The sequence below is a fragment of the Equus caballus genome, chromosome 20 (assembly GCF_041296265.1).
Source record: "Equus caballus isolate H_3958 breed thoroughbred chromosome 20, TB-T2T, whole genome shotgun sequence".
Lineage (NCBI taxonomy): Eukaryota > Metazoa > Chordata > Mammalia > Perissodactyla > Equidae > Equus > Equus caballus.
In genome coordinates this window covers 3,971,154-3,993,002 of record NC_091703.1, presented here as the reverse complement: position 1 = coordinate 3,993,002, position 21,849 = coordinate 3,971,154, and the positions used below count along the sequence as shown (strand labels likewise).

The window sequence follows — 21,849 nt, the reverse complement described above, 5'->3', positions numbered from 1 at the left end:
TGATGTTCAACATCTCTGATTATTAGTGAAATGCAAGTCAAAATTAGTGGGACAAAAAAAAGAGAAAATATTTGTTAATTATATATCTAATAATGAACTTGGATCCAGAATATATAAAGAACTCTTACAACTCAATAATAACAAGACAAGTAATACAATTAACAAATGGGCAAAGAATTTGAATAGACATTTCTCCAAGGAAGCTATACCAATGGCCAATACGCATATGAAAATATGGATATTCAGTATCATTATTCATCACAGAGATGCAAATAAAAACCATAATGAAATAACACTCACTACCCACTAGGATGACTACTGTCAAAAAGATAAACCACAACAAGCGTTTGGGAGGTTCTGGAGAAATGAGAACCCCAATTCACTGGCGATGGGAATGTAAAAGGGTGTAGCTGCTTTGGAGAACAGTATGAAAGTTCTTCAATAGGTTGATTGTGGAGATGCCCTGTGCCCTAGTAATCCCACCTGTATGTCTATACCCAAGAGAAATGGAAATATGATAGCCACTCAAAAACTTGTTCATAGCATAAATGTTCATAGCAACATTATTCACAATAGCCAAAACATGGAAAAAACCCAAATGCCCATCTCCTGATGAATGAATAATACAATGTGGTATATCCAAGGAACGAAGTGCTAGCGATTTATGTTGTGATGTAGATGAACCTTGAAAAAGTTATGCCAAGGGAAAGAAGCTAGTCACAAAAAACCACATATTGTATGATTCCATTTATGTGAAGTGTTCAGAATAGGCAAATCTATAGTGACAAAATAATAGGTTAGTGGTTGCCTAGGGCCTGAGGGCTTAGGGAAAAATGAGGAGTGATTGCTAAAGGGTATGGAGTTTTTGGGGGGTGATGAAAATAGTATAGTACTGATTGTGGTGATGGCAACATGATTTGTAAATATACTAAAAGTTATTGAATTCTACACTTAAATGGTATGGTATGTGGATTATATCTCATTAAAGCTGTTATAAATAATAACATTAAAAATTAAATTTTAAGATGTAGGAATTTGAAATAAATATGACTAGTTATCGAAGATAACTTTTGGACCCAGATGGGAAAGGCTCCATGCTTTCCCTGCCTCCCAGCCTGCCATGTGACGTCTCGGTACAGTGAGAGCCTGGGCTTTAGAGCTACACAAACACTGACTTGAATCCTGTTTGAGAATGGCCAGTTTTCCTAGCTTCTCTGAATCTCAGCTTCTTCATCCACAAAATGGGAGTAATAATAATTCTTAGCTCATGGGTCGCTCAGAAAATTAAGTGAGTTTCTGCATCTAAAGAGCTTAGTGCAGTGCTAAGAGTGATGGCCATCCTCAGATGCATCGTGGTCATGGGCACTTCAGGGTTGTGGTAGGTAAGGTAAGAGAAAGACCTGCAGAAAGGCCCTTCCCTGTCTTTGCGTGTGGTGTTCCCTCTGCCTGGATCACTGTCCCTGTCTCACAGCTTAATGCCTTCATGACTCATTAGGAGACTCAATTCAGGCTTCTTGTGTGTGTATCTTGACCGTGTCCAGAAGCTGAGTTACAGGCCCTGACTGTCCATCCTTGCAAACCTGTAGTTTCACTTCTGCCAGCACTGATCTATTTGTCTATCTTACCCTCTCTGTGCTTCTTGAGAGTAGGGGCTGCTGCTTTACTCGCTGATCCCCCAGCTTAGTGCTTTGTGCTTGGTAGGTGCTCAGCTCATACTGGTTGAAAGAATAAATGGTAAGGGTAGAGCCCAAGTAGACTGTTTGAACAAGGTCACATGCTCCCACTGGACTCCTAAACATTGGTTGACTGGTAAATGGAATAATCTGGACTATTTTGTGTTGGGAACTTGGTCAAATGATTTGGCATCACTAATTTATGTAATATACCTTGGGATGATACTACAGTCCTAACATTAAAACAGAAAGATAAACATCAAGAAACGTAACTTTGATTATAAATGTAATTGTTACAAGTCAATGGAAAATAAAGGACTGTTAATTGGTAATAGATTGAGAAAGATTGCACCTAATATTTCCTCATTTTGAAAGGCTTTTTTTCTTTTTACTGAGTTCGTACTAGTTTACATCAATGTGCGATTTCAGCTGTACATTGTTTCTTGACTCTCACCACCTAAGTGCTCCCCTTCACCCCCTGTGCCCACCCCCCACCCCCCTTCTCCTGGTAACCACTGAACTGTTTTCTTTGTTCGTGTGTTTGTTCATGTTCCACACATGAGTGAAATCATCTGGTGTTTCTCTGTCTCAGTCTGGCTTATTTCGCTTAGCATAATTCCTTCCAGGTCCTTCCATGTTGTTGCAAATTGGATGAATTTGTCTTTTTTTATGGCTGAGAGTATTCCATTTTTTATATATACCACATCTTTCTTATCCACTCGTCGATCGACGGGCACTTGGATTGTTTCCATGTCTTGCCTATTGTGAAGAGTGCTGCAACGAACATAGGGCTGCATATGTTACTTTGGATTGTTGATTTCAAGTTGTTTGGATACCTGGGGCTATGGTCGTTCTATTTTTAGTTTTTTGAGGACTCTCCGTACTGTTTTCCGTAGTAGCTGCACCAGTTTGCATTCCCACCAGCAGTGTATGAGGGTTCCCTTTTCTCCACACCCTCTCCAACATTTGTTGTTGGTTTTTTTTTTTTCAAGATTAGCACCTGAGCTAGCAACTGTTGGCAGTCTTCTTTGTTTTTGTTGCTGATTTTTCTCCCCAGATCCCCCAAGTACATAGTTGTATATTGTAGTTGTGGGGCCTTCCGGTTGTGCTATGTGGGACACCACCTCAACATGGCCTAATGAGCAGTTCCATGTCTGCACCCAGAATCCGAACTGGTGAAACCCTGGGCCGCCAAAGCAGAGTGCGCGAACTTAACCACTCTGCCACGGGGCCGGCCCCAACATTTGTAGTTTTTAGTCTTAGTGATTATAGCCATTTTTACAGGCGTAAGGTGGTATCTTAGTGTAGTTTTGATTTGCATTTCCCTGATGATTAGTGATGTTGAACATCTTTTCATATGTTTATTGGCCACCTGTATATCTTCTTGGAAAAATGTATGTTCATCTCCTCTGCCCATTTGTTGATCAGGCTGTTTGGTTTTTTATTGTTCAGTTGTGTGAGTTCTTTATATATTATGGAGATTAACCTCTTGTCAGCTATGTGGTTAGCAAATATTTTCTCCTAATTGGTGGTTTGTATCTCTGTTTTGATCCTAGTTTCTTTTGTGTTGCAGAAGCTCTTTAGTCTGATGAATTCCCACTTGTTTATTTTTTCTTTTGTTTCTCTTATCTGAGAGGACATGGTATTTGAAAAGATCCTTTTTAGTTCGATATCAAAGAGTGTACTGCCAATATTATCTTCCAGGAGTTTCATAGTTTCAGAACTTACCTTCAAGTCTTTGATCCATTTTGAGTTTATTTTTGTGCATGGTGTGAGATAGTGGTCTACCTTCATTCTTTTGCATGTGGCTGTCCAGTTTTCCCAACACCATTTATTGAAGAGACTCTCTTTTCTCCATTGTATGTTCTTGGCACCTTTGTCAAAGATTAGCTGACCGTAGATGTGTGGTTTTATTTCTGGGCTTTCAGTCTCTTCCATTGATGTGTGTGCCTGTTTTTGTACCAATACCATGCTGTTTTGGTCACTATGGCTTTGTAGTACATTTTGAAGTCAGAGATTGTGATGCCTCCAGCTTTGTTCTTTTTTCTCAGGATTGCCTTAGCAGTTAGGGTCTTTGTTTGCCCCATAAAAATTGTAGGATTCTTTGTTCTATTTCCATGAAGAATGTCATCACTGATTGAGATTACATTGAATCTATAGATTGCTTTGGGTAGTATGGACATTTTAACTATGTTTATTCTTCCCATCCATGTACATGGAGTCTCTTTCCATCTCTTTATGTCATTATCAATTTCCTTCAGTGATGTCTTATAGTTTTCATTGTGTAAGTCCTTCACCTCCTTGGTTAAATTTATTCCCAGGTACTTTATTCTTTTAGTTGCAATTGTAAATGGAATTGTATTCTTGAGTTCACTTTTTCTAAGTTCATTTTTGGAGTATAGAAAAGCAACTGATTTTTATAAGTTGATTCTGTACCCTCCAACTGTACTGTAGTTGTTAATTATTTCTGTTAGTTTTCTGATGGATTCTTTGAGGTTTTCTCTATATAAGATCAAGTCGTCTGCAAACAGCGAGAGTTTCACTTCTTCACTCCCTACTTGGATTCCTTTTATTCCTTTGTCTTGCCTAATTGCTCTGGCCCAAACCTCCAGTACTATGTTGACTAAGAGTGGTGATGGTGGGCATCCTTGTCTTGTTCCTGTTCTCAGTGGGGTGGTGTTCAGTTTTTGCCCATTGAGCATGGTGTTGGCTGTGGGTTTGTCAGATATGGCCTTTATTATGTTGAGGTAATTTCCTTCTATCCCCATTTTGTTCAGTTTTTATGGTAAATGGCTGTTGGATCTTGTCAAATGCTTTCTCTGCATCTATTGAGATGATCATGTGGTTTTTATTCCTCAGTTTGTTGATGTGGTGTATCACATTGATTGATTTGCAGATGTTGAAGCATCCTTGTGTCCATGGTATGAATCCCACTTGATCATGATATACGATCCTTTTGATGTGTTGCTGAATTTGGCTTGCCAAAATTTTGTTGAGAATTTTTGCATCTGTGTTCATCAGTGATATTGGCCTGTAGTTTTCCTTTTTTGTGGTGTCCTTGTCAGGCTTTGGCATCAGAGTGATCATGGCCTTGTAGAATGTGTTGGAAAGTGTTCCATCTTCCCTAATTTTTTGTAATAGCGTGAAAAGGATAAGTATTAAATCCTCTCTGAATGTTTTGTAGAATTCCCCAGGGAAGTCTTCTGGTCCTGGGGTTTTATTCTTTAGGATTCTTTGATTACTGTTTCAATCTTTTTCCTTGTGATTGGTCTATTCAGATTGTCTCTTTCTTCTTGATTCAGCTTTGGTAGGTTGTGAGAGTCTAAGAATTTTTCCCTTTCCTCTAGATTATCCATTTTGTTGGCATATAGTTTTTTGTAGTGTTCTCTCATAATCAGTTGTATTTCTGTGGTGTCTGTTGTTATTTCTCCTCTTTCATGTCAAATTTTGTTTATCTGAGCTTTCTCTTTTTTTTTTTTTTTTGTAAGTCTGGCTGAGGGTTTGTCAATTTTATTTATCTTTTCAACAAACTGGCTGTTTTTTCGTTGATCCTTTCTACTGCCATTTTTGTTTCAATAGCTTGTATTTCTGCACTGATTTTTATTATTTGTCTTCTGCTGACTTTGGCTTTGTTTGTTCTTTTTCTAATTCAGTTAGGTGAAATTTGAGATTGCTTAATTGGGATTTTTCTTGTTTGTTAAGGTGTGCCTGTATTGCAATGAATTTCCTCCTAATTCTGCTTTTGCTGCATCCCATATGAGTTGGTATGGTATGTTATCATTTTCATTTGTCTGCAGAGATCTTTTATGTCTTCTTTAATTTCTTCAGTGATCCATTGGTTGTTCAATAGCACGTTGTTTAGTATCCACCTCTTTGTCCCTTTCTCAACTCTTTTCTTGTACTTAGTTTTTAGCTTTATAGCATTGTGATAGGAAAAAATGCTTGTTATTATTTCAATTTTCTTAAATTTGTTGAGGCTTGCCTTGTTTGCCAGCACATGGTCTATCTTTGAGAATGTTCTGTGCACACTTGAGAAGAATGTATGTTCTGCTGTTTTTGGTTGGATTTGTCTATATATCTCTATTAAGTCCAACTGGTTTAGCTTTCATTTAATTGCACTGTTTCCTTGTTGATTTTCTGTCTGGGTGATCTATCCATTGATGTGAGTGGGGTGTTGAGGTCCCCTACTATTACTGTGTATTATTAATATCTTCTTTTAGGTTTGTTAATAGTTGCTTTATGAATTTTGGTGCTCCGGTGTTGGGTGCATAGATATTTAGAAGTATAATTTCTTCTTGATGGATTGTCTCTTTAATCATTATATACTGCCCCTCTTTTTCTCTCTTTACCTGTCTTATCTTGAAGTCGACTTTGTCTGATATGAGTATTGCAGCACCTGCTTCCTTTTGTTTGCCCTTACCTTGGAGTATCATCTTCCGTCCCTACACTCTCAGCCTGTGTTTGTCTTTACAGCTGAGATGTGTTTCCTGGAGGCAGCATATTGTTGGGTCTTGTTCTTTAATCCATCTTGACACTGTGTGTTTTTATTGGAGAATTCAAGCCATTTATGTTAGGGTGATTATTGATGTATGAAGGCTTAATGCTATCATCTTATCACTCATTTTCTGGTTTTTCTGCATTTCCTTTGTTTCTTGTCCTGTGTGTTTTGGTCTACCCATTGAATTATGTAGTTTCTTATGATGTGTTTCTTTGTTTTCTCCTTATTTTTTATTTGTGTCTCTGTCCTGCTGTTTTGTTTAGTGGTTACCCTGAGATTCGTATTGAGAATCTCTTGTATAAGGTAGTCCCTCTTCTGATGGCCTCTCATTTCGTTAGTCTAAACCGATTCTGTCCCTTTCCTCCTCCCCTCCTAAGTTGTTTCTCTCATATGTTATTCCATCTTGTGTTGTGAGTTTGTGGTTACAATGACAGGAATATCTTTGTCTTTGGTGTCTTCCTTCCCTTTAGCTTAATACCTCCTTGAGTATTTGTTATGCTATTCTGAGTCTGTCTACCCACTTACCTCCTTACTCTGTGTTTTGTGACCCCTTTATCTCTTTTTTCCCCCCAATATATGAGGGCCTTCTTGAGGATTTCTTGTATGGGGTGTCTCGGGGTACGAAGTCCCTTAGCTTTTGTTTGTCTGGGAAAGCTTTTATTTCTCCTTCATATATGAAGGATATTTTTGCTGGATAGAGTATTCTTGGCTGAAAATTTTTGTCTTTTAAAGATTTGAATATGTCATTACATTCTTTCCTAGCTTATAAGGTTTCTGCAGAGAAATCTGCTGAAAGCCTGATAGGGCATCCTTTGTAGATTATTTTCTTCTGCCTTGCTGCCCTTATTATTCTTTCTTTTATGATTCATTATTGCCAGTTTTACTACTATATGCCTTGCAGTAGGTCTTTCTACATTGGCAAATGTAAGAGATCTGGAAACCTCTTCCACACCAATTTCCCTGTCTTTCCGTAGGTTTGGGAAGTTCTCTGCTCTTATTTCTTTGAACATGCTCTCTGCTCCATTCTCCTTCTCTTCTCCTTGTTGAAAACCTATAATTCTTATGTTACATTTCATCATTGAGTTGACTATTTCCCAGAGACTTTCTTCATTTCTTTTTAGTCTTACTTCTCGCTCCTCCTCTTTCAGGAGTATTTCAAGATGTCTGTCCTCGATTATGCTGATATACTCCTCCATGATGTCCACTCAAGTGTTCAGGGAATCTGTATTTTGTTTTCTCTCTTCCATTGTGTCTTTCATCTCCAGTATTTTTGATTGAATCTTCCTTATAATTTCAGTCTCTTTTGTGATGTATCTTCTGAACTCATTGCCTTGTTTCTCTACATTCTCTTTTACCTCATTGAGTTTTTTTATGATAACTGTTTTGAATTCATTGCCATTTAGACTACATATTTCTCTGTCCTCAGGACTGGATGGTGGGTACTTGTCTTTTTCTCTCTGGTCTGTAGATTTGATATAGTGTTTGATGTTGCTAGAGGAGTTGGGTGGGATCTTACGCATCGTTATATTATTTGGTTGCAGTTACTGCCTATAGCCACTGGGTGGGTGTTGAGAACCCTGTATTCTAAGCCCTCAGCCTTCAGCTGGGATTCTAGGCAGTGGAGCTGGGCTGAGTGGGTGAGGGGAGGGGTGCTTTCTCCTGCATGCTCTCAGGGTTTCCTCCCTGTGCTCCTGCTGTCTAATCTCCTGGGGGGGTTGGCTTGATGAGCTCACTCCACATGAAAGCTTTTGCCCCAGTAGAGGGACGTCCGTCTAGGCTGCAAGGGCCCTGGGGAGTCCTTGGTGATCCCATGAGCAAACGTCGCCTTCCCTTTCCTTCCCTTTTGCAGGCCTCCTGTCTTCTCAGATCGCAGTCTTTAGGGGAGGGAGTGAAGTTCTCTTTTATCCTGTTCCACCTCCTCTGAGGGGGTCTCCAGCCTCTCCTCCCTCTGTTGTATGGCTGCGTATCTCTCCTTTGTTTTTGTGTTGTGTTAGGATGTCCTCTGTTGGAGTATGGATGCCCCTTTTTGTTATATGTTGGTGGGGAGAGTCCTGGGCAAGTTCACTCTACCATGATGCTGACGTCACTCTTCTTTCACACTTGTAATCTTGCGCACACCCGCCATTCTGAAAGCCTCTTTTTTTAAGGAGCTCTGTGTTTTTTTAAACTGGTATGGAAAGTTGAAACTTTGGATTTCTTTCTTTTTTCTTTTCTTTTTTTGCCAATTAAGATTTTTCCTGAGCTAACGTCTGTGCCAGTCTTCCTCTATTTTGTCTGTGGGTCACCACCACAACGTGGCTGATGAGTGGTCTAGGTCCATGCCTGTGATCCGAACCTGAGAACCTGGGTCACCAAAGCAGAGCACACTGAAATTAACCACTATGCCACAGGACCAGCCCCTGGATTTCGTAATGTGCTCTATGAACTGCTAAGAGAAATGGATAATTTCGATTTCCATGGATGTCCCATTGTCATATTTAATGATACAGCATAATGGTATAAATGTGTATACCAGGTTCATGGAGTAAGTGAATCTAGTATCTGTTTGAACTTGCACTAGGCCATCTTCCTGCCAAAATTTAGAAAACCTGTTTAGAAAAATTCCCCTTATACCTGTGCCAGTTTCTCTAGAAGCCAAAAGCTTTTATTATAACATCCACCTCCCTGCTTCATCTGCAAATGAACAAAGCTAAAGTTATTGAAATGTTATAAATTATGATAGTCATCTATCTAAACTGTATGAAACCATTATTGACTAGCTCCTATGTGTGTTATAACCTTGAGAATTTGGCATTACCTGTTGTTTTGTGATAACTTTACCTAGATACAGGGGCTTGGATAAAGTTGTCTCAGAAGTGTCTTTTAATTATTTTCTTCTTTGTGATTTGTTAAAAGTAGATAGAGGCTTTCATTACAGCCCAGAAAACATTAAAACAATTTCACTACTTTGCCCAATTTATAGCACCTTTCATCCAATCATTTCAAAATACTTATTCAGAATTTAGAAGTCCATTCCTGTAGATAATACTTAAATGAAATTGAAAGGTGCCATTGCAGTAAGTCTCGTACGAAGAAACTTTTGACTTGGAACTGTGTCATAATTTATAATTGGATGGCTGTTCTTGTTTCTGAAGTGAGTGATCACCACTTATTGGCAACCCAAAGGCATTTCTTGTTTGTTTCCTTTAACTAGTTTTGCCCTGTAAGGTAAGTTACTCTCCTCGCCCTCTCCCCATGATCCCAAAAATAGCTTTATTAATAGGAATATATGATGTTTGTGTTCTTAAAAAAAATCAGGGTGGTCTTACATGTCTGTCTTCCATTCTGGCATTTCCCTTTATACAACCCTTTTGAATTTTCTGTTTAAATACTGGCATTCCGATAGCTTTTTTTTGGCCTAATGCCTGGGTCACATATTGCAACAGCAAATTAGGAATGTTAAGACATCCCCCAAAGAAAAATGTTTGTTATGAAAGTAGAGCTGATGTGACACTTAGAATTAGAGCGTCTTAACTTGTCTAAGTGACAGTTAATGATCTTTTTTTTTCTTTTCTTTTATTATTATTTTAAAGGAGGCGGGGGGCAAGAATGAAAGAAATGCCCAGAGGCTGCGATTGGATTTGGTTCACCAAACTGTTAAATGTCAAATGTACTCTACTAATCATACATCTTTTGTCCCTTTTTAGGAGCTAATTTTGTTACTCGAAAAATTAGCCGGTCAGTAGCTAAGATTTACCTTGGACAACTGGAATGTTTCAGTTTGGGAAATCTGGATGCCAAGCGAGATTGGGGCCATGCCAAGGACTATGTAGAGGTAGGAACTGACTCATTATGTTTTTAAAAATACCTGTATCAGTTGGTTTTAAATGCCAGGCCTCTAGAGGAAAAGCATAACCCAGAGGTGGTAGTATATACAATTTTGCTAATGCAGATATGTTTAAATTCATACTAGTTTCATTTTAAGGTTCGATGGTTCAGTAGTACATGTAGATGACACTGAGTGTCACTTGAATGAGGAACTCTTTCAAAAGTGGTCTTTTAATTATTTAAAACGAAGGTGTCGGTCAGTGGTTTGGATGACAGATGAAAAAATGTTTGAGTGATATTTTTTAGGTTCCAAAGCTTCTTTCTTCTCCCCATGTTTTGCACCTTCTCTCTACTCTCTGCCCAGTACCCATATGGCTAAATCTGAAAGAATTTTTTGGTGTGAAAGTACTGCTAGCTCTCTGATCTTCATGAAATTCTATCTAATTTCAATTTGTATAATCCAAGACCTTCAGATTTACATGGTTCTACTAAATGACTCTGAGTAATATTCTTATGGAGCTTTTGATTTTTGTTGCTTTAGAGTCTGGTTATTACCTTACACACTTCTCAAAGTGTGTCTTTGCACACGAGTGAACTTTGTCCATTAAAGAGAGATGGAGGGAGATGTTAATAATGATGCTATTGCAGAACAATGGATATAATTCAACAGAAATTCAAATTTCACTCTTGGCATTTATATACTCATTACATTTTGATTAGGGGTATATGTGTTACATATATATATATAAGTAGTGTGATTTTTCTTTAAATATATATTTAGTTCTTTAAACTAAAAAACAGATTTAAAATACATTCTACCTTGCCCTCATTAGTATGCTTTTAAATATCCATGGTGCTTCTGTGGCCAGATCTGAAGGAGCACGTTGGTCACATTGTCTTCTTCCCTTGAGTTGGCTTGTCCTTGTTTAGGTGCTTACAGATTTCCTGTGCTCAGGAGACTGTTTCTGTCCTTAGTGATTCCTCCCCGGGAAACCGGATCTGGCCCCTGCTCATTGATGGCATTCACAAAGAAGCTTGAGCACTGCCTAAGGAAGCAAACAAGCAGCTTGCTTGCTAACACAGAGCTTGGCTTTGGCAGTGTTAGTATTTTTGTTTTTAACAATTAAAAATGTGTACTTGGGTGGCCCTGTGGCTGAGTGTTTAAGTTTGCGCGCTCCGCTGCAGGCGGCCCAGTGTTTCGTTGGTTCGAATCCTGGGCGCGGACATGGCACTGCTTATCAAACCACGCTGAGGCAGCATCCCACATGCCACAACTAGAAGGACCCACAGCAAAGAATATACAACTATGTACCGGGGGCTTTGGGGAGAAAAAGGAAAAAAATTTAAAAACATAAAATCTTTAAAAAAAAAAAAAAATGTGTACTTGAACACTTAATACTTTATTATATGGACAAAAAAATAGTTCTAATTTTAAATTTTGAACATCACAACATTTAGATCATTTAAATATGTTCTTCTATGCTGTAATTACAAAGAAGCGTTTTATGACAGTAGTTCTTACATGTATTTTAAAAACGTTACATTAAAAGAAATATGAGGCCACACTTTCAGGAATTATAAGAAAGTAGGAGAAAGGAGATATCAGTGGGAAAAGCCAAAACTGTCTTTTGTCTAACGTATATGGCCTTGCCTACTTATAAATAAAAGGTAAGTTTTGTAAAAACAAATACATTAGTTTTTCAATAATATCATTTTGGCATATAGCCTTTAGCTATCTGCATACACTTAGATCTGTCCAAACTCTTCTCCAAATTCAGGAACCAAATAGATCAAATTTCATTCTATTTTATTTTATGTGTTTGCACTAGGGTAAAAAAGAAGTTTGGATTGGAACTCAGAAATAGATTTTGATAGAGAAATAATATATCAAAATTTTAATAATGCTTATTACTGGTTTTATTTATTTTCTTATTTATACTTCTGTATTTTCCATATCTTTGAAAAGAATACATATAAACTTTCTCAGTCTGGGAAAAAAATAAATGAATTTTTTAAAATAGGCCAGAAAATCCAACAAAAATGCTTGTGACCATTAGATAAATACATAAGTAATGAGAAAATCTTTTGTGAGCTCCAAGAATCTGGAAGGAGCCTGCTGTCATTTCACTCCCATGTTGCCAAGGCTAGCCACTGCTCCTGAGTGCAGCTCAAACCTTGGCACAAAGGGCCCACATTTGTATTCCTTTAAAATAAAAGTACTTTATAAACATTTTGGCTCAAAGACTTCAAAAAAGTCTTCCCAAATGATGTCATTTTGAAGATTACTTGACAAGATGGTATCAGTACAGCATGCCCAGAAGCCAAAATATTCATGCAAGAGTAAGATGTTCTGCCCTTTCAGTAAGAATGTAAAATTTTCAGATTTCATAGAAAGATACACGTACAAAGTTAAGTCATTCTTATTGGCATTCAAGACCTGTTCCACAATAAAGTGGGTTTGTGTATTAAGGATTCTCCTGGGGTTCTGACAGTAAAACATATTGATGATGTAAGAAGCATTTTATAGTTCTCCTGTATGGGTTCTGAAAGAAGTCTAAATTCTTGATTTCTAAAAGTGTCATTATTAAGAAGTCGTAGTTTACTATCTCCATTTTAAGAAATTTTACCATCCCTTGCATTTCTAAATGTATTAAAATGAGGTTACTTCACAGACTTATGACTAAAAGCAGATGTTGCCAAAATTAAAATCAACACGGCTAAGAATGAAAAAAGAGAAGCATTGTTTGTTTAGAGCACATCTGTATCCTGGCACAATAATCAGCTTTAGAATAAAGAAGCCTTGGCTAGTACAGATCAAACAGGTCATCATAGCATCTCATTTACACATATTTTAATTATAGAATTCCTCATATTTATACATGTATTGATACATTTTTAGATTAAACGACTTATGCTTTTTTTCTTATGGATGAATTTCCACAATGAAGAGTAGAGAGTGTTTGACGGACAAGGTATAGGTGATCGCAGCTGTTGGTGATTTGCTCCTCAGCCTTAGATATGGTTTTATATCTCAGTTTTCCCATCTATGAAGAGGACATAATAACAACCCTGTAAAAAATTAGCATTCATGTGCTGTACATACGTGATTAGAATCTATATCTGTCTTGTCAACATTTTTGCAACAATTTATACAAAGTCATTTCCTGTTGCTGACTCAGGTTCATTAACATCCACTTATAGTCTTTCCTAGATCAAAATGATTTTAAAATTATTCGGGTAAGAAGTATTTCAACTTGAAGTGAAGAATATAAAAACTGTATTAAATTATATTGTACTTCAGAATAAACATGTCTTATAAAGTTATGTCTTTTCTAATATTTTATTATAAACATTTTTAAACATACAGAGTTGTTGAGTGAATTTTACCTTGAACAGCTATATACCCACCACCCAGATTCTCTTAACATCTACAATTATTGTTGCATTTTGAGAAAAATATGTTACTATTTAGAAATTGCTGTAGTGCTAATGGCTCAGAGCTAAAAATATTCAATTTACACAAATGAAACACAGGTTATCAAAAATTTGCTTTTCTTATGGGATGTAGGCAGTCAGCAATTCAAACTTTCAGAATATTTCCATCTTCTTAAATAATTATGTGACATAACCACAACTTATTTTCATGTTCGCCTCCCTCCATATACATTGACGCAACTCTTTGTATTCATGAAAACACATTGGGGCTATATACCACATTCAAGCAAATTCAGGTAGTCACCTTTGTACCAGTCGTGCCTGAAAGCTGCAGAAGAGAGAACCTCTGACTTCTCTGGGTGGCGTTGTTACTTCAACATAGTTCTATTGAGTACCTACCATAGTCATGGTTCTAGTTGCTACAAATGACAGTCTTCTGAAATTTGTCCAAAGCCACATAAGACTGCAAAGTGCTATATTGCACAAAGGTAGGCACATTTCTTTATCATAAGACTGACTCCTCGAAATTTATGGTATGTGAATGTGCACTATGGCTTGCTAAGATTAATAAAGGGTTTTCCAAACTTATTTGACCTTGCCACGCTTTAATGCACAATAGGTATTAATGTCTTGCAGTACAGATTGGGAAATGGCACCATATGTTTAAATAAAATTAAAGGACAGTTTGGTTACTGAAGTCCCACTGTGATCCCACCTTGATAAACTAGCTGGAAGACAACTACAGCCAGAAAATGTTGAGAGAGAAGCTAATTGATAAGAGTTGGGCCAGAAGTATCTTTAAATTTTTACCACTCACAACAGGCTCTCTTGCTATTGAGATACACAGGTAATCAAGTGACCCAAGTCTGAGCTCTTTCCAGGACTCAGCAACAAACCATTTAAAAAATATCATGAGAGGGGTTGGGCTCATGGCTGAGTGGTTAAGTTCGCACTCTGCTTTGGAGGCCCACGGTTTTGCCAGTTCAGATCCTGGACGTGGACGTGGCACCACTCATCAGACCATGCTGAGGTGGCGTCCCACATAGCACAACCAGAGGCGCTCACCCCTAGAATATACAACTATGTAGTGGGGGGCTTTTGGGAGAAGAAGAAGAAGAAAAGAAAATAAGATTGCCATCAGGTGTTAGCTGAGGTGCCAATCTTTAAAAAGAAGAAGATAGTAAAAATATCATGAGGTTTTACTGCCCACAGCTGGCCATGCAGTTGCTCCTGAAGAGTTCTGCTGGTCCAAAGGCAATACAGGGGATGTTAAGATTGTTATGGGAGAATTTTTGAGATTCATCTGAATTTTAATATCATATTTCCCCACACACATCTTTTTATTTATTTCTCTTTGAGTTTTTTGGCAGGGAACATGGATGAATAAGAAAAAGCTACTTTTAAAAGTAATAATAATTGGGACTGGCCCAGTGACGCAGCGGTTATGTTCTCATGTTCCGCTTCTCAGCGGCCCAGGGTTCCCCGGTTCGGATTGCTGGTGTGGACCTGGCACCACTTGGCAAGCCACGTTGTGGTAGGCGTCCCACATATAAAGTAGAGGAAGATGGGCACGATGTTAGCTCAGGGCCAGGCTTCCTCAGCAAAAAGAGGAGGATTGGCAGTAGTTAGCTCAGGGCTAATCTTCCTGAAAAAGAAAAAAAATTGGGGCACTTATTATATGAAACTTTACTGAGGACTTTATATACATTATCCTGTATAATATGTACTACAATCCTGAAAGGTAGAGTATGTCCGTATTTTATGGATGAAGGAACAGGGTTAGGGCATTCAGCTGACATATTTGCCAAAGCCATGGTCACTAGAGTTGAATGAAGCCAGAAGTCCAGCTTAGGCCTGATCCCTAAGGCTTGCTCATCACCACTAATTTATATTGAAGTGAGGGGAACAGGACATGAGGAGTGAGATCTGGGTAACTTTCCTTTTCCCAGAGAGACAGAAAATTAAGCTTTTCTCCCTTTTTTCCCACTGCCATTTGTACTCCAAGGGGAAGAGAAACATCTGGAAGATAAGAGTCTGAAAAGCCGTCAGATCTCACTGAACCCATTACATTGGCTGTACTAAGATGCAAAGGGTGTGTTTGGGGAAAATGGGTAGTTAGGTATCCGTCCCTCTCTGTCCATTGGCTTACCTGAGGAAAGCTGGGGAGAATTGACCACTGTTTCTCAATACTTTCTTCCTCGTCTATCAGTCTGCTGTTAGCATTTTGCATCCTGTGTTAATTAACACAAATCTGGAACGAAAGGATGCCATTTAAACTTTCTGAGATTTTATTTAAAGGAAAGCTTGCTTGTCGCAACATCATCATCAACAAACTGTTTTGGGTTGTTTTTCTTTTCCATTTTCAGTAGAGTAGCTTAATTTTCTTGTAGTGTTTGAGTTCTCTAAAGTATTAATGGTGCTAGAATCCATTCTTTATTAAGACCTCACTTGACAGAAATGCAGAAATTTGTGGTTGCCTTGTTTCCTCTGGCCAGGTCTTGATTGCTTGAGGGTGACACCACAAGGGGGGCCATGCCCCCAAATCCCGGAAACTGTGGGCTCTGTTTAAATTGTTGTTTTAATGTATGAAGCCTACATCATCCATTTTTCTAGGATAGATCATTAATGAAGTTTTCATCCACAGATAATTTAGAAACATGAAGGTGTGTGCATTTTTAGGTTGTATTTTCAAAATATAAAATCGAGCATCTGACATTAAATTAGAAAAGTAGTTCTTGGCAAATGTGTGTAAGTATGTGTACACAGAGAGAGAGAATGAAAATGAATATAGAATGGAGTTGCATATTTAATAGACATAGTGCCTGTAGAAACGGATTATGAAACTTTGTGTAAATGCCATTTACATTCAGTGGGTAGCAATTAACCACATTAAGGTAGAAGATTGTACTCCACCCCTTACTCACTCCCATTGATGGTAAGTGTCATCATACCATTGTGGATCATGAAATGATCCCTTGTACCTAGGAAAGTCATGGTTCTATTGCTGAGAATAAAAGTCAAAGGAAGGCTGGCCCAGTGGTGTAATGGTTAAGTTTGCACATGCTCCACTTCAGTGGCCCGGGGTTCACCAGTTCAGATCCTCAGTGCGGATCTACACACCACTTATCAAGCCATGCTGTGGCAGGTGTCTCACATATAAACTAGAGGAAGATGGGCACGGGTGTTAGCTCAAGGCCAGTCTTACTCAAAAAAAAACACAAACAAACAAAGAAAAACAGTGTTAAATGCTTCTTTTTACACTCAGATTATGATATCTTTTGCTTACATTTACGGTATACAGTAAGATTCCTTAAGCTTTCTCCTCCCACCCCCAGCTGGGCCTGCCCAGACCCAGTCTGTTGCTCCTCTTCCTCGCTGGGTGACCCATCCTTACACTCTCCCCTTTCCTTTCTCTGCTCCTCTGCTGTCTCTTCTTTCACTGGCGTCTCCTACTTCATATCTGCTTCTGCCCACAAGTGAAAACTGGCTATTTAATTTTACCAACAAGACTATTCACATGATAGAGCAGTAATTGCCTCTTATAAAATATGATATCCTAAATTTAGTGATGATTTTGCCTATAGAAGGTATACGTATTTGATATTAAAGACTTCATTTTTACCTTAATCCACTCTGGAAAGGACAACAAGTATTTGCAATCAAGGTAGTCTTTCTCCTATTTTCATGTGCCCCATGCCCACAAACATCTGTAAATTAATCTCTCTTTCTCTCTGTCACACACACACACAAACATGTGTACACACACATATGGTAAGAGTCAAAATCCTCATTTTTTAATTTATTCTAAAATACTATTTTGCTTATCGTACTTATTGGTGCTTTATTGCAGGATATCATTTACTAAAATTAAGTGTTTTGTCCTCATAGAACCCTGGCCCTGTAGCGCTGCTCTGTAGCTTCTTCAGACCACTTGAGTGCCCCTTGCTGCTGTCTCAGGAGCCTAGGCTCCAGGTTCCCAGGCTTGGCCTCAGGGGACCCTTTAATACAGTCATGCATCACTTAATGATGGGGATACTAAGCGATGGGGATAGGTTCTAAGAAATGCATTGTTAGGTGACCTCATCGTTGTGCAAACATCATGGACTGTACTTACACAAACCTAGACAGTATAGCCTACTACATGCCTGGGCTATATGGTACTTATCTTACGGGACCAGTGTTGAATATGTGGTCCATCGTTATGTGGTACATAACTGTACAAACGTGTTAATTTTGCCTTTGCATCCAGAGCCACAAAGCAAAAAACCTTTTCCAAATAGAAGCCTCCCTAATGCAAAGACATGCATTTTATTTTGTTCCTGTTTACTCCATACTAGAAAACATCTCTTCTGCTTATTCTCTGCCATGAAATCATAGCAGTGAAGTCTCAAAGAGTCTCTGTATCTTCTCTTCTTAGGTAAAGAAAAAAGTTTGATCCCCTCTGTGAGTGATGGATCATTTGCATTTGTCAGATTTGCATTTATTTCTTTTCCTACCTGTTGACTTTGGTAAAGCTGGGGTAACTGACGACTTTGTGGATCAGTTAGATCTGAACTTGAGGGAGAGCTCTGATGGCTATCTTATCTGTCCCACTGACTGCCTGCCTGCCCAGGGCAGCAACTGTGAGACCAAGAGGCAGATGCCTTCCATGGGAGAAGGCGATGCTTTGGACTCTTTTTTGGAATAGATATTGTACGGAAATAAAATGTTTCACACTTTGACTTACTAGTTAAATAGCTTTAAAAGACATTACTGACTTTGTTCCATGTTCTTTACTTTATGCCTTATTGTATTTAAAGAATATTTTAAAGCCACATCTTCTTGGGACCAAATTTCCAAAGAGTTTTCCCATGTAGATTTTAGAGTTGCTCCAGAAACCATGAGTGTATCATGCGTGCAAGCCAAATATGGCCCAAACGGATGAATTTAAGGATCCCATTAAGTGATGATCTCCCTTTCATCTTAGAAAAGAAAAAGGTAGACTTGGGCTTTTACTAAGCCCAATTAATTCACAAGTGTATACGTTTTAGAGAAGCAGAATTGTCACAGTGGAGAAGCTCTGTGACAGTTTCTTTGTATTGTTGACTTAAACCTGACATGAAAATTATTGGTAAAGTTCCCAAAGAAAGAGATGAAATTACCTCTTAGTATAGCTTCCCCAGTCTACCTCTTAGAGTTACATAAAATATTTGAGATCACTTTTGCTATTTTTTCTCATAAAGAGAGTAGTTGGGCTTAAATCATTATTGTTTATTACTTCCTGCAGAATCTAAATAGATTGAGATTTCTGAGAATAGAATCACTTCTCAACAAACATAGGATATGATGTGGTGAGTTATCTTGGATTGGTCTCTCTCAATGAAGCTCCTTGAAGGCAGGAACTGGATTTTATTTCTCTTTCTCGTAATTGTGCCTCCCCACATGCCTTGTATAGAAGAGATACTCAATAAATACTTGGATCGAATGGGGTCTCCCTATCTCACCATTTTTTAATAAAATATGTAAAAGTGAATATGTATATATGAAATATTTTATTCCTCACTATTAAAAGATTATTTTCTGGGCCTGGCCCGGTGGTGCAGTGGTTAAGTTTGCACGTTCCACTTCTCGGCAGCCCAGGGTTCACTGGTTCGGATCCTGGGTGCAGACATGGCACCACTTGGCAAAAGCCATGCTGTAGTAGGTGTCCCACATATAAAATAGAGGAAGATAGGCATGGATGTTAGCTCACGGCCACTCTTCCTCAAGCAAAAAGAGGAGGATTGGCAGTAGTTAGCTCAGGGCTAATCTTCCTTAAAAAAAAAAAAAAGATTATTTTCCATACTTAGCATAAGGCATTTCCCACTGAATATGATTTTACCACATTTAGGTTTTAGTTGTGATAGATTTACTTGATTCCAGCAAAATGTTTTCAAGGAATTTTCTCTCTTGTTGCATGCAGACTGCAAAGGAAAGCTGAGTAGTGCCCATATGTTCCCATACTATGGTAAGTTTCCCAATCATCTCTAGATTCTCCTACTCTTAGCCTTTATTTCCATTTTTTTTCTCTGCTTTATCTCCTCAAATCCCCCCAGTACATGGTTGTATATCTTAGCTGCAGGTCTGTTCTAGTTGTGGCATGTGGGGCGCCGCCTCAACGTGGGCTGATGAGCAGTGCCGTGTCGGCGCCCAGTATCCAAACTGGCAAAACCCAGGGCCGCTGCAGCGGAGCGCCAGAACTTAACTACTCGGCCACAGGGCCGACCCCCTGTTTTTATAAGAAGGATATCTGAGCAGATAGAGAAGATAGAAAGAACGAGTGATACACTGGCTCTGACCTAAAAAACAAAATTTAAAAAGTCACAAAAGTAACCTTCGTTTACAACATCAAGTGCCCCTCAGTGTGACTGTAACAGTGACATCTGCTCATTCAGAAACTTCATTTGTGTGATCATCACTGTATTTCCTCTTGGTTTTCAAGATTCTTATTTGAAAGAGGATTCTTCTAGACAGAGCGAGATTTCCGTCACAGATTCTGTTGTTTCCGAAAGCTTTCACTCTTCCATTCCTTCTGCTGTCCCTGTCCTGTCTCCCAGTTGGTATCCCCCTCACCCTGAAACACACACATACAAATTAGAAGCAGGTCATTTTCTAATAACAGGACTTTGTTTTTAAATACATGTAGAAGTGAGCTTAAATATTCTTATATAGAGTTATTTGATAGTAGCTGTAGAAAATCTGTGCAAACTGTACAGTTAGAAGGAAAGAGAAGCATTCTGCAGTATCTTTTTGGGTTCTCTGAGGGTGTAATTTCATTTCCTCCCCTTGCAGCACGTTACTGTTCAGAGCACAGAACCTTGTTCTCAGGTCAATCCTCCAGCTTCTGACTCATGAAGTAGAGTGGTGTGCTTCAGCCCCAGGGGAGCAGTGGTGTGTGGCTTGCCTGGGCAGAGCCTGGGGGAGGCAGGTTGCATTCCAGGAAGGGTGACAATGGCCCTTGCCTCTTGCTCATTCTGTAACCGTGTCCACATGGTGCAAAAACTCATCCTGGGTGTGGCAGCTGCACCTTCCTCCTTCTCTCCAGTGCAAAGGCAAAGATCAGAATCCTGGGGGCTTCAGGGTTTCATTTTTCTTTTTCTTATAGCTTCTCCTTTAAGTCAGGAATCACTTGCTGATTTTCACTGGATCTTAAATTTCAAGTTTGAAAACAAAATGCAAAAAGCTTTCATCAGCCCTTTTTTTTAAACCCCTGAAGCTTATCCTCTTGTATTTGTGTGATGCTTTATCATTTACATCTTCAGATTTGATTCTCCCAACAAATCTCAGACCATGGTTAGGAGAGCAGGAATTATTATTTGTGTTTTCCGTATGAAAAAGCTTGCTTTGAAAGGAGAAGCCCTGGCCTGAAGTCTTGGCCTTATGCTAACCAATGGGTCCCAGCCCAGCCTCACTGACTCTTCAGTGCAGCCCCTTTCTGTGATCAGCGTGAGGTTTCTGAATTGATTCTTGGTATGGTTAGTCATTCTTGTGAGATTTTAAAGCCATGTTTTTCACTGAATTCAAATGTTGACCATATAACAGATGTATACCCCTCACTAGGAATTACGTATAAACTAGCATTTTTACTACTGGCCTTCTGGGATCTCTACTCATCCTATGGAACAAAGAGCACAAATAGGAGAAGTTGAATTAGAAAGAAACTGTAAAATATTTGACGAGCCAAAAGTTAAAAGGCCAGGTCATAAATTCTCAATAGGAGACTTCCTCTGCAATAAGTATTAATTTAATAGTTGTACAATCATATAATTTGAAGAAGATATCAACTCTGTACAGGAAATACAGGTTTAAAAGAAATCATTTCGTTTGATCCTTATCTTCGAAAAAACTGAAGTTAAGAAGTTTGAGGAAATGGCATAGGTGGTTTGAATTCCTTTGCCTTTTGTCAGCGGCAGCCGAAACCTTCATTGTAGTTAACTATCTGCTGGAGCCTTTGGGAAACCAAAGCATCATTGACTGGCTGGGCCAAATGAGTCATCTGTTAAAATTATCCCTAATGAATTACTGGTTTGCTTGTTTAATTGTGTGTGATATAGGGATGTTAGAAGACTAGTGAGGCTCAAAGAAATTACATTGGCTTAGTTAAGCATTTCAGCAGGATCTTTCCTAACTCACCCTACACTGACATTCCCTCCCTCATTCCCTTTTACTTTCTCTCTCTCTCTCTTCTTTCTTCACTCCTTCCCTTTTTTCCTGCCCCTCCTTTTCTCCTCTTTCCCCTCCCCTCTACTCCCTCTTTCACAGGTGGTGGGTGATCTCAGAGTATCTTTGATAGGATCAAAGGATGAACAGAAACTTGAGTATTAACCTTCTGGCTTTGCACAATGAAGGCCCTCTTTAAGGGAGATAAACTACTGGCAGTATGCCTCCTTTTACTGGACGTGCACTGGGCACTGTGTG

At 38.7% G+C, this 21,849-nt stretch overlaps 1 protein-coding gene across 1 annotated transcript in view; it reads left to right on the top strand.

Moving 5' to 3' along the window:
* The window catches only part of GMDS (GDP-mannose 4,6-dehydratase), a 656,076-nt gene that overhangs the window by 335,400 nt on the left and 298,827 nt on the right, over nucleotides 1-21,849 (top strand). Inside the window, exon 7 of the mRNA XM_023624356.2 lies at nucleotides 9,858-9,985. Within this exon, the coding sequence (XP_023480124.2) occupies nucleotides 9,858-9,985 (128 nt within the window). The remainder of the gene's footprint in view (nucleotides 1-9,857; nucleotides 9,986-21,849) is intronic.